This window comes from Xenopus laevis, chromosome 2L (assembly GCF_017654675.1).
Source record: "Xenopus laevis strain J_2021 chromosome 2L, Xenopus_laevis_v10.1, whole genome shotgun sequence".
In the NCBI taxonomy this organism is placed as follows: domain Eukaryota; kingdom Metazoa; phylum Chordata; class Amphibia; order Anura; family Pipidae; genus Xenopus; species Xenopus laevis.
The window spans coordinates 105,860,237-105,873,262 of record NC_054373.1 but is presented as its reverse complement, the minus strand read 5'-3'; the positions used below and the strand labels follow the sequence as shown (position 1 = coordinate 105,873,262).

The following is a 13,026-nucleotide window of genomic DNA, read 5'->3' as shown; positions in this document are numbered from 1 at the left end:
GATGGCGCGGTTGAAGAAAACAGTGTGCAAATAATGCCTACAAGGTCAACGTATACACTACTACAGCGGGTGGATACGGATTACGTAAAATATATGAATGCTGCTTGAAAAAAAGTAACTCAAGTGGTTTTTCTAGAGACGATAATATTATCAATATTTAGACAAAATGTGAACAAGCTCACACAGCTAGATGGCGGGTGAAGAAAACAGTGTGCAAATAATGCCTACAAGGTCAACGTATACACTACTACAGCGGTGGATACGGATTACGTAAAATATATGAATGCTGCTTGAAAAAAAAGTAACTCAAGTGGTTTTCTAGAGACGATAATATTATCAATATTTAGACAAAATGTGAACAAGCTCACACAGCTAGATGGCGGGGTTGAAGAAAAACAGTGTTGCAAATAATGCCTACAAGGTCAACGTATACACTACTACAGCGGTGGATACGGATTACGTAAAATATATATTATGGCTGCTTTGAAAAAAGTCACTCCGGTGTTTTTTCTGGAGACGGTAATATTATGGATATTTAGACAGAATGTGAACAAGGTCACACAGCTAGATGGCGGGTTGAAGAAAACAGTGTGCAAATAATGCCTACAAGGTCAACGTATACACTACTACAGCGGTGGATACGGATTACGTAAAATATATTATGGCTGCTTGAAAAAAGTCACTCCGGTGTTTTTTCTGGAGACGGTAATATTATGGATATTTAGACAGAATGTGAACAAGGTCACACAGCTAGATGGCGGGTTGAAGAAAACAGTGTGCAAATAATGCCTACAAGGTCAACGTATACACTACTACAGCGGTGGATACGGATTACGTAAAATATATTATGGCTGCTTGAAAAAAGTCACTCCGGTGTTTTTTCTGGAGACGGTAATATTATGGATATTTAGACAGAATGTGAACAAGGTCACACAGCTAGATGGCGGGTTGAAGAAAACAGTGTGCAAATAATGCCTACAAGGTCAACGTATACACTACTACAGCGGTGGATACGGATTACGTAAAATATATTATGGCTGCTTGAAAAAAGTCACTCCGGTGTTTTTTCTGGAGACGGTAATATTATGGATATTTAGACAGAATGTGAACAAGGTCACACAGCTAGATGGCGGGTTGAAGAAAACAGTGTGCAAATAATGCCTACAGGGCAAATAATGCCTAAAAGGTCAACTTATACACTACTACAGCGGTAGTAAAATAAAAAAAAGTAAAATAAAAAAAAATGAATATTAAAAAAAAAAATTAAAGTTGGTGCTGCTGAACTACTAGGAGCAGCAGATTAGCACACCAGTCCCACTCCCCAACACTGCTAGACTAATAGCACTGGGCTCTTATAGTAGTAGTAGTAGTAGTAGTAAAACAACAAAAAAATAAATAAAAGCAGTCCTTACAAGGACTACTGTTATTGCAGCAGTCAGCAGATGAGATCAGAAGCAGGACAGCTGCCCACTGCAGCTACATACAGAGCACTGCAGTAGAAGGTAGATTACTAGCCAGCAAAGCTACCTAAGCTTAAATGTCCCTCAAACCCCTGCAGACTTCTGTCCCTCCAATAACAGAGCAGTATCAAAACGATTACTAGCCAGCAAACTTTCAACTGTCCCTGAAATCACTAACAGGCAGCAGCTCTCTCCCTACACTATCTCTTCAGCACACACAGGCAGAGTGAAAAAACGCTGCAGGGCTTCGGTTTTTATAGGGTAGGGGAGTGGTCCAGGGGAGAGCTTCCTGATTGGCTGCCATGTACCTGCTGGTCTGGGGTGAGAGGGCAAAAAAAAGCGCCAACAATGGCGAACCCAAAATGGCGAACGTCGCGCGACGTTCGCGAACTTCCGGCGAGCGCAAACACCCGATGTTCGCGCGAACAAGTTCGCCGGCGAACAGTTCGCGACATCTCTACTGTCACACACACTCATACAGCAAGTCTCTTTGAACCCGCCAGGGACCAATGCCCTTCAGACTGCCAGCCAAAATGATCCCACTAGGCTGCCACTGACTGACCCAACATGCTCCCTTCCCTGTCTGGCGCAAATCGCCACCGGAGCAGTATACGACAGATACACTCCTTATTTAGACACAGACACAGTCTAACTAGCTCCTACACTGTGCTACTACACTCCACTACCTAACTATCTACTTCTAGCAAGGATTTGTATCTCCTGTGTATAATGTAAGGCCAAGATGAGGAAGTGCACAGCTCCTGCACTTCCTTATACAGGCTCCTGTGGGGGAATTCCCCTACAGGCCAACCTTATGGGTTGGCTGCTCTGAACATTGCCAGAACTAATAAAATATATTTTACTTCCTTAGAGGTGTCTAAATGCCATGGTAATCAAGTTAGGGAGTGAGAGGAAGCATTCAGCATTGTTGTATTTATAGGGGTGGCTGCAGAAATTCATTTAGGCAAGAAGGCAGCATGCAAAAAATATCTGCCAAAAAAAATGGCAGATTGCAAACACTTTTTGCATTTTGCACATTGCCTTAACAGATCATATATAAGTTATCTCATGTTGTTCCTAAAATAATAAGTACATTATCTTGCCTATGCATGAGAAATTCATTTTAACATAAGTTAGTAGGACTCATTGCTAATGACTGTAAGTGCCTGTGCAAGTGTAAAAGTTTTAGTTTCGGTACAACATAAAACTTGCTTCGATGCTATTCACAAAAGGTTCTTAAAACCATTACATGCTTCTTGCAACTTGAATGAATAGCAACTTTATGATGTATGATCCACAATATCATGCACAGATTCTAGGGAAATCAGAAAGTTGCACCAGCCTGAACATACTGGTAAACCAGCATTCACTTAACACGAGTCACTGGAATCAACACCACCACCAACACAAATACTGTGGAAATAGGGTGGATGCTGGAACACTGGGAATGCACATTGCATTGTGAGTAAAAAAGGCTGATGTTTATCCAAAAAATGTATCTTGCAGTTGGTAATGACTTTGAAAATAAGGCCCATGTGTTTTACATGTTACCGACTAGAGTGTCATTCCTTCAGTTAATTATCCTGAAAACCACTTTGAAATGTACAAATTACCAAACAGCCTATCAATATAAATTATTGTTGTAGGCTTAGCCCCACTGTACAAATATGTAATAAAGGAAACCACAACATTATTGGTGAAAAGAAAAGACACGTTTTTAACTTTTTGTGTGGTCTAACCAAAGATCTAGCAATAGTAGGCGCACTTAAGCTACCAAAACATTATTGTATGACTGGGACAGTGGCAAACATTTTATTTGCCACTTTTATTTTATTAATTTGGTACAATTAACTTGTTTGTTCAATTGCATCTATTCAGCAACAACAGTACGATTAATGCAATTTGTATAGAAAGCTACCAATCTCTTGTCCCTATATGCCCCCCAGTTTGCCATATATTGACAACAAAATGTTATCTAGGATTTTATATAGATTCACTTACATTTTATTGTAAAGTTAATTAAAGGAATCTACAAAATATACCCATATAACTTAGAAACCATTTCAAAGTATGTTCAAACATTAGGGCCTATTAATAAATGAAATTTGTAGTGGATCTTTTCTGTACAATGTTATATGGAAAAACAAACAAGAACAATTGAATTCAGTTTCACATTACCGCCCGTCAAGGTTGGTTGCTCTTACTGCTGCGTAGATTTTTGTTTTTAGTGGCAATCCTGCACTTGGTATTAGCAGTTGCTGGCTGTAGGTTGAATCCTAGAGTGGTATAGATTATACAGAGAAATTACTGTTCATAACAATTTTAAAGACAATTCTGTCAAACAGATTTAAGGCAGTAAAAGCGAGAAAGATATTTTTGCGAGAAGGTAGTGAAATATGAAATATGTTTTTAGGAGATGGAATTAAAGTATCAATTATGTTTTAATACTGTAGTTTAGACCTTTAATTATAACTTGTATGTCGTGACACTGAAAAGTTACTTCTCTGTTTAATTGTATAATTATCATAATGGCATTATTTGTAAGGTAGGCCTAATAATACAACAGTTATCTGTAGGTTTTATGCTTATTTTCTTATCAATCCATACATTTTGGCCCATAGAAGAATAGCAGATAATTCAAACGACAATAGGACTCATATACTTGATATATACAGTACATAGATTGTTGACTTGTTCATCTGTTCATGGTATTCTGAATTTAAAAGGGAACCATCACTATTATTAGGAAAGTCCACTAAACTGTAGATGTCTTTTTTTTTTTTTTTAAATAGGTAAATCAAGTTAAATGAAGAGTAGGTTACACAGAGCCAAGGGGTTTTTGGTTGTGGTCAGGAAAAAGTTGAAATAAATACAAATTTCTGAAATAAATAAATACTAAAACCTGTTTGTAAAACAGGTTTATTAAGATCCACCATTTACCATGCTCTTTCTTTCCCCAACAATCCCTTGAAGTTGGTGTGGATTGTGTGGTCGCATGGTAGAGTAAAATTAAAACTTAGAGTGAAAAAAGCTTAATTTTTACTCTTTTGCATGCCAAAAAAATGGAGTTACATGTTTTTTCAGAGGAAAGCAATATAGTCAACAAATTAGCAACCACACCCTTTAGGTTTTCCCCCATTTTTTTTACCCTTATGTGTGCTTGAGCATATCTATATTGTTCATTTGCATGGTAGAGTAGACACACATATGTATATGTTATATAGAACACTGATTATTTATTATCATTTTCCTTTGTTAAGGGTTTTAACACCTTCATTTTTTTGCTCATAGATTCTAGAACTGTCCAGAAAGTAGAAAATGCATTGCCAGCACTATGGTCTTGATATCAATTATTGTTCATAAGAATTTTAAAGACAATTATGTCATGCAGATTTAAAACAGTAAAAACCAGAAAGATATTCTTAGGATAAGGTAGTAAAATATGAACTATGTTCTTATGAGATGGAACTGAATGATATATTATATTTTACTGTAGTTTAACTCTTTAATGGGAAAAAGTGTTCTCATGTAAATATAGCTGAAGCACCCTGTTACATACAATTTGTGGGCTAAACAAAGCTTGCACTCTGAATCAGGGAGATCCCCCAAGGATGACTGACAGGTTACTGAGCCACTCAGATGAGACTAAAGTTGCCTAACTAGACAGTGTTGCCCATTAGGCAATCACCTTTCCTGATTGGAGTTTATCCTAAACCCTAGAGAAGAAAAAGGAACATGGCTCATTCTCTGTGGCCTGATTTGGGGATGTTGAGTACATTAATATATGAACAGGGCTTGCTGGGGAGTATAGCAGTAGGACTGATCAAAACAAACATAAAATAGAGAGCTATTGTCTAGTATGTCACATTAAATATGGAAAACATGTATAATAATAATAATGATGATGAAATAATGATAAAAAATATATTTATCCCTATTTGTTCTTTTAAAATATAACATTACCATTCATTGTTTGTTTTGTATTTGTACAACTCATTATTTTTTTTCTATGCTTATATTGTAACAACGTGTGCCTCTCTACAAATCAAAGCTTTTTTACTTACATTGTAGAGGAGTAAATTCAGTGTGCTGATAAATGTACCATTGCCTTCTCGTACAGAAATAGCAGCTGCAGATCTACAATGATAAATTAGTAATGACATTGTTTTACAATGCAATGAATGCCACTGGAATGGACATATATAAGAATGTATATTCATATCTGGTGGTCTGTTGATTTGATATAAAAAAATAAACATATTCAATGTTCAATTTATTGTTTGCTGTCATAAAAAACATTCCTGTTTCAGAGAATTGAACCATTTGTACTGTTCATTGACCTTGTTAATAGGAAGAAAAAGTTATGTACTGTATGGTGTGTAAAAATGTAGCCAGTTTGCACAATTTGTTTATTTATTTGATTCTTATATATAAAAAGTACATTTTAAGGCAATAGAGCTTATTATTAAACTAAGGATTTTAAGATTATTATGCTTTCATTTATTCCGAAATAATATTTAAGTTACACTATCATTTTGGTCTTTGCAATAAAGGCCACTATCATTTATTGCATGGTTTAGATTGAATGTTATAGCACACAATGGTGTGCCCTATTTGGTCCTTTTGGAGCACAAGGAGCATGAGGACTTAACAATGTTAAACAAAGTGTTAAAGGAGAACTAAACTCCCCAAAAGAGAAAGCACCCATTCTTCACCCTCCATTGCCCCCCCATGCCTCCTCCCCTTATAGTCAATTATTTTAAAAAGTGTCAGCACAGCAGACCTCATGGGTGCCATCTTCGGAATCTTCTGATTCCTTTGCATAGGGACCACTGACACTAAGCTTTTTTCAAATATGCAAATTTGGAGCCAGTGTGGTATTCGTGCCTACTGTTTATGCACCTGAAAGCTCAATAAATCGCCAAAGGGAAGAAGAGGATCTAAAGGTACTAATGCACTGAACTACTCAACATGGATTGATCAGTGTGAAAATCAGGGACACACTTTTAAAAAATGGACTATGCAGGGAGGAAACATGGAGTTGGGACATTGGAGGGTAGAGGATGGGGCTATTTCTTTTGGGGGGGGGTTATTTTTCTTTTAAGAATGGTTATCAGAAAGTGTAATGTAGAGAACCACATTACAGGACATTGTACTGTTTCCACCTCAAATGGCCACAATGCAGTACCTGGAATGAGAGACCTTTATTTTCTTTCTATTTACAGATCTACATGACTTTTGTAGGGATGCATCAGATCCAAGACTTTTGGATTTGGCCACATTCTAAATCCAGTGTTGGACTGGGTTGCCAGGGGCCCACAAGAAAACCTTAGACCATGGGCCCACCTGAAAACCTAAAACCGTGAGCCTACCAGAAAACTTTAGACATTTCCAAATTATTTTTCCTCCTTTACTCACTCAACCTCTTTATTCTCCTAGATTTTTATATATACTTCCAATTTTCTCTGATTATTAAGCATTTTTCCCCATAAAGAAATAGGGAATGACCAAGTAATAGGCCAAATGTTTAGAAACAAGAGGGCCCACTGACACCTGGGCCCACTGGGAGTTTTCCTGGTATCCCGGTGGGCCAGTCCGACACTACCTAAATCCTCCACAAAAGCTGTGTCTGAATCCTAAATGGAATCCAAACCATAAGTGCATATTTAGAGTTGAGAATATTAAAAAAATAATGTTAATTGTAACCAGAAAATTGTCACCTTCAACTGTCAATGTCACCTTCAATTTTCAGTTGCCAATGTTGAGCTTCACACAACATTAAAAGAGTTCAGTTTTGGTTTGGCTGAATACTCCATATTCAATGAAAGTCAAGTTCTACAACAAGAGCTTGGATTCATACGAATTCCAAACAGAACCCCTTTCTTGGCATACAGAAAATGATCAAACATAACAGTTTTCTAGTTTATACACTTCAGATTTTCCTTAAAGGGGTGCATGTAAAGTGGTGTGTTCACCTTCACATAACTTCCACTTCAACTTTGAAAAAAATTGCAGCACCCAATAGTAATCAATCAAACTCAATCAGTCAATAGTAATAAAACCACCTTTATTTTACATAGAAATGTGAAAAAGGTGGTTTTATTACTATGCAATAGGAGCGCTGCAATTTTTTTAAACTGATTTAGAAAATTCTATAATTTGCCATCAAAACTAACAACAAAATTGTTTGCGGGTTGCAATTGTTTTTCACTCTTTATGCCAAAAATCAATGGCTCAGACATATTACCCAGCTTGAATGAAAGGGGGTCTAGTTAAAAAAAAGTGTTTTTGCTTAAAAGTCATTTTTGAAGGAAATATGCACTGGAATTCTGATTTACATTGATTATTTAAAAAAAAAGTTTACTACTTTCATATATCCAGGATTTCATACTTACGAAGCAAGCTGAGTGTTGTTTACTAAGTATTCTAGAGGATAACTGCAACTAAATTTATACAGAAGTCCAGGAAGATAACTTATAATTGTTGGAGGGTCTGGTGTATCTATATAACCAGATATGTTGCCAATTTGTACCACTGATGCAATTCCATATGCATTGACTCCAGGAACAGTAGATACCTGTTAATAATACAAAACATTACTTTAACAGAAATGCAAACCATCACCTAAAATAATATAAAACTGTAAGATTACATAGCAAAAAATTTAGGAAAGTAGGCTAGATTTTTGCTGAGATGAAAACTTTAAGTGATTATTATATCATAAGTTCATTATGATATAATTATTAATCATTAGGATGTAAGGCCTTTGTTTTGGTTACTAAAAAGACACAAGGAAGTCCTGTACCCGGCAACTGCCTTAAGCAGGCATCAATTTGCACATTGCAGCTGCATACAATGCTTTTTGTGCTAATAAAATTGCATAGAATTGAAGGGTATTTATGCCCATGAGTTACCCCTTTATGTGCACTACTGGTTCACCATTCACTAGTCACTGGAAAATATTTGCACTAACATGCTCTAGTACATCATTAAAAAAGTGGTCATGGTGGTTGCCTGAATTATGCAATTCTACAGAAACCAATATTTCACTCTTTACACACAATCATTAAAATATACCCATGGTGATAAATAGTACTTTATACTGTATACTGTAATGTATCTAAGAACTAAATGTAATAAATCAAACACACATGTAGAGGACACATACATCATTCTGCATTTTAAAACTACAACAACAGTATTTATCAAAACATATTTTGGGACAAATAGATTTGCCAGTATTTTACAATAACCAAAAAAAAAGTTAATTTCTTACCACTAAATTGTTTCCACATGATTCCAATGTACCAAGGTTGATGGTAAATATAACTACTGCGGGAAATGTATTGTTGTTTATGAAGCCTCTGCAATGTGCATCTCTGTGTTTTCCATTCAGTGATAGATCTGTTTCTGAATATCCAGAAAACAGAACCGTGCAAAAGTTTATCTTCATTGTTATTGTCTGTACGCCACAGTAGACGCTGATGTCTCTTTCCGCTGAAAATCACATATACAGATCAACTAATATATTAATATTTTGGGGGATAGGATTTTATGTTCTTAGGTGTAATTTAGAAGGGGTGCAAAATGCAAAAAAATGGCAAAATTTGCACCCTGTATTCCATGCTAGATATATTGTCACAGGTGTTTAATATCTGTTTCAGAGCACAGATTCCTGAGGCCTCTTACATGAATTAAGGACTGACTGCATTTGGCAGCACTGTATTAATGAAGAATGGGCAGAGGGATGCATGTAGGTGACCCCCCCCTCTTGCAGCTACCAATTGTCATTCAGACATGCAAGTTAGAGTGTGTTTGAGAGGAGACCTGTAGCTATGGACAGGGCTGCCATGCATCCATTGATGTTGTGCTCTGCAGAGTACAGCCAGACCCTGCAAAGAAATGCTCCCTGAATGAACACTAAGGGAGCAATTTTGAGCTCTTTAGTGCTCTGTCACTTCTGTCTGGGGTCTTTGTAAATGATGATCTTTCCAAATTTGATTGCCATCAATACTAACAACAAATTCATTTGGGGGTTTTGGGGTTACAATTATTTTTGCTCTTCATGACAAAGCTCAGAAGTTCAGACAAATTACCCAACTTTAACTAAAAGGAGTCTTGTTAATTAATTTATATAGTGATTGATTTTTTTTACAAGTTCCTTGAAAAACTAATTTCACTGACATCTGTCTAAATTTTATTTTTATAAATTTGATTCTGCAACAAGCCAAAATGGCTGAAATAGTAACATCGCAAAACTATTTTGTAAATGAAACACTTTGCGTGAAATTGCTTCTTTGTATAAATTGCTGAAATAGACATAGCGAGAAGGTTTGATCTAAAAACTCTGAAGTAATGTATTTTCTATTAAGTTACACTTCTATAAAAAGTATAAAATATACTGAATATGAACAATACACATTTTAGCCATTTGAAATTCGATTGTGATATCTCTTACCAGGAAATCTGCTGTGCTGATTGGCATCACAGTTGTATCCATTAAACTGTGCTGAAGTTGAAAATGTGAAAATAGCCAGCAGCAGTAACAACCATATTGGTTCCATGGCCAAGCCTACGAAAATGTAATAATGGAGAAAAAAAATGGATAAATATAGACACATAATGAGAACAGAGAAATAATGCTCTGTATATAAAACGCAAGTTACAATGGCAAACATTTAACTTCTGTGGTTAAACTGAGTAATATTCTGTAGAATGCTGATTCGAGAAGCCTTGTTCTTACGACTAATAATTTTTTTCATCACCTTTTCACATGTCCATTACATTTGGGGAACAAAAAATAACCCCAAGTCCAGTGTGGAGATGGCAGCTAGAAGGTTGGATTTTCTTTTTCTAACTCATGCTTGCCTTGAGTAATCTAGCATGCTCAGTGAAAGTTTTATAATTCACACTTTTTTAAAATGTTGCCTTCTTATCATTTGTGTAAGCACAATTCATCACCTGGAAGAACTACTGTAGATTGATTTTTTGATTGAATTTGTTTATTTCCCACAAGCAATGACACTAGGGAAAATATTTCTGAACGGCCATTGCCATAGGTACTGCCACCACTATCCCTCAAATGTAAAGAAAACTAATTTTACCCAGGTGCTGTAATCTACAGTGACCAGTAAGATGTTTGCTTTTAAACATATAACCTGTACAAACTACCTGCCAATTGGTTGCTGCACTTGGGCAAACTTGTCTTTTATTTCATAACCTCATAAACATGTTCCATATGACTATGCTGTGGATAAAATATTAACATAAACAAGAAATCATTTTAACAGAAAGTTCATAGATCAATGCTTCGCCTTTCTATAGTTATTCGAGTTATAGTGATTTATTGTCAAGGGTACTTTTTCCTATGAGAGGAATAGTGGAAGAAGAAAGGGTACATCCATTCCATTTCCAAAGTCATAATGTTTCCATTGTGATTAGTCTTTTATCTCCTAATAAATACATTGAAGTAGTAGCTTAACTATAGAGGAAGCAACCTGGAGAACAGGTTGGCCAGGACAATGGGGTCTGCTTTCTCTATAGCATTAAAATCCCCCCCCCCCGCACTGGTTTTCTTCTTTAAATTGTGGCATAGTTACCCACACAAGCATGTGACAAGGGAGTTCATCAGGTTAGGTTTTGATCAGCAGAAGCAGCTCCTTCTAAGCAACATACATAGGTGTTCATATTTGTGAAAAATAGCCACAAAATGCACATCAACTGTTAAGATGCAAATCAAGTATTTATAAATTTAATGCAATTTGATGCAATCACAATAAAAGTAAAATTAAGTTCCATTTAGGTGAGAGTATTACCCATTCCTCAAATGACTGCTTAAGAAATCTTGTGCAAATATATGCTTTATTTACAGATACAGAATCAGAGAAGTGGGTGCCAAAGATTACTGGAGATATCAATTATATTTATTGATCCCACTGTATACAGTTACTGTATGTCAATCTGAAACACAATGATCATTTACAAAGGAGAAAAGGCTGGATTTGCTTAACAATGTATGGGAAAAAACTCCACCACCAAATTTTTAATCCTTTTAAGAATATTGAACAGGAAAAATATTTTGGGCACGGCTAAAGAGGCAGCGGGAAAAAGGCAAGAAGCCAAATGCTTAATTAGACCAATATATTATCATTTTTTGTGTTGTGTTTCTGCGCAAAATCTTATTTTTTCCAGAGTATATTCAGTGAACACTCATACTTTTCGGGTTAAAAAAAACTCAAATTTTTCGAGATTTATTATGGCCTGAAGCTGCAAATAGCTTGAATCTGAAAATACTCCAGCTAAAACCTGTCGAGGTCATGTAGAAGTTAATGCCAGAGGTCCCTTGAACTATTTGAAGATGTTTTTAGCCATCATGATTTACAGGTTTTTTTTGTTGGTTCTAAATCAAAATGGGATAAATTAGAGCTATTCAAGTTTTTTTAATTGATACTTAAAAACTTAAGTATTCGAGTTTGGATTGATTCAAGTTTTTTACATTCCAGTTTTTCATAAATAAGAAAAGTTTATTCGAGGTATAAAAAACCTCACAAACTTGACCTTTGATAAATAGCCTCCTTAATGGTTTTAAACTTGCAGCCTCCAATTATAAAACTGAACAAAGGGTAATTTTAGTAGCATTTTATTGAAACTGTATATGCCTAGATATGTTGGGTGGAGGCACTGCTGAGTCAGTTCTAGTAAGTTGTTCTACAATTCAAATGACACCAATGTATTCTCAATTAGGCACCAACATGAGTGGAGCAGTTTTCTTTCTTACAGTAGACAGGCTGCTACTTGTAATGCCCAATGTAGTTTGTGTTTTCATTTTATGTGAACAATATCTATGATACTTGTAGAAATCCATAGGGTTAAGTTACCCAATGGTCTGAAAAAACCCACATGGTTGGAAATCCCCTGCTGTGGCCAGCTAAGGGGCAGATGTATGAAGGGTCGAATATCAAGGGTTAATTAACCCTCGATATTCAACTAGGAACTAAAATCGTTCGACTTCGAATATCGAATTCGAACGATTTAGCGCAAATCCTGCGATCGAACAATCGAACGATTAAATCCTTCGAATCGAACGGTTTTTCTTAAAGAGACAGTACTTCGACTATCGAATGGTCGAATAGTCGAACGATTTTTAGTTCGAATCGTTCGATTCGAAGTCGAAGTAGTAGTCGAAGGTCGAAGTAGCCCATTCGATGGTCGAAGTAGCCCAAAAAACACTTCGAAATTCGAAGTTTTTTTCATTCGAATCCTTCACTCGAGCTTAGTAAATCTGCCCCTAAGTGTTAGACCTACATTGGATAAGGGAGGGGAAGTGAATCCTTTGTCCATGTACAGTGTACCCTGCCAAATTCCTGATTTGGCCATTTCCTCATAAAACTGAGTTACCATGTGCTCAGGCTCAGTCTACTTCATAGTTTCACTCCAAGAGGGAGTGCATGGACTGTAGCAAAGATGTAAGGGCCTGAGGAAGTGAGAGGCCAAGGAAGGATTTGGGGGTATGGGGCCCCAAGTCTGGTCAGCTCAACCATGGAGTGTTCAGAACTTGGAAGCAGTA

General features: G+C 36.3%; 1 protein-coding gene across 1 annotated transcript in view; it reads right to left on the bottom strand.

Moving 5' to 3' along the window:
• zpld1.L (zona pellucida-like domain containing 1 L homeolog) overlaps positions 1-10,024 on the bottom strand; it is a 42,097-nt gene extending 32,073 nt beyond the window's left edge. The window contains exons 1-5 of the mRNA XM_018245715.2: positions 9,919-10,024; positions 8,737-8,957; positions 7,856-8,037; positions 5,525-5,597; positions 3,639-3,736 (exon numbers count right to left, since the gene is read on the bottom strand). Of these exons, the coding sequence (XP_018101204.1) occupies positions 3,639-3,736; positions 5,525-5,597; positions 7,856-8,037; positions 8,737-8,957; positions 9,919-10,024 (680 nt within the window). The remainder of the gene's footprint in view (positions 1-3,638; positions 3,737-5,524; positions 5,598-7,855; positions 8,038-8,736; positions 8,958-9,918) is intronic.
• Between the last annotated feature and the right edge of the window lie 3,002 nt (positions 10,025-13,026).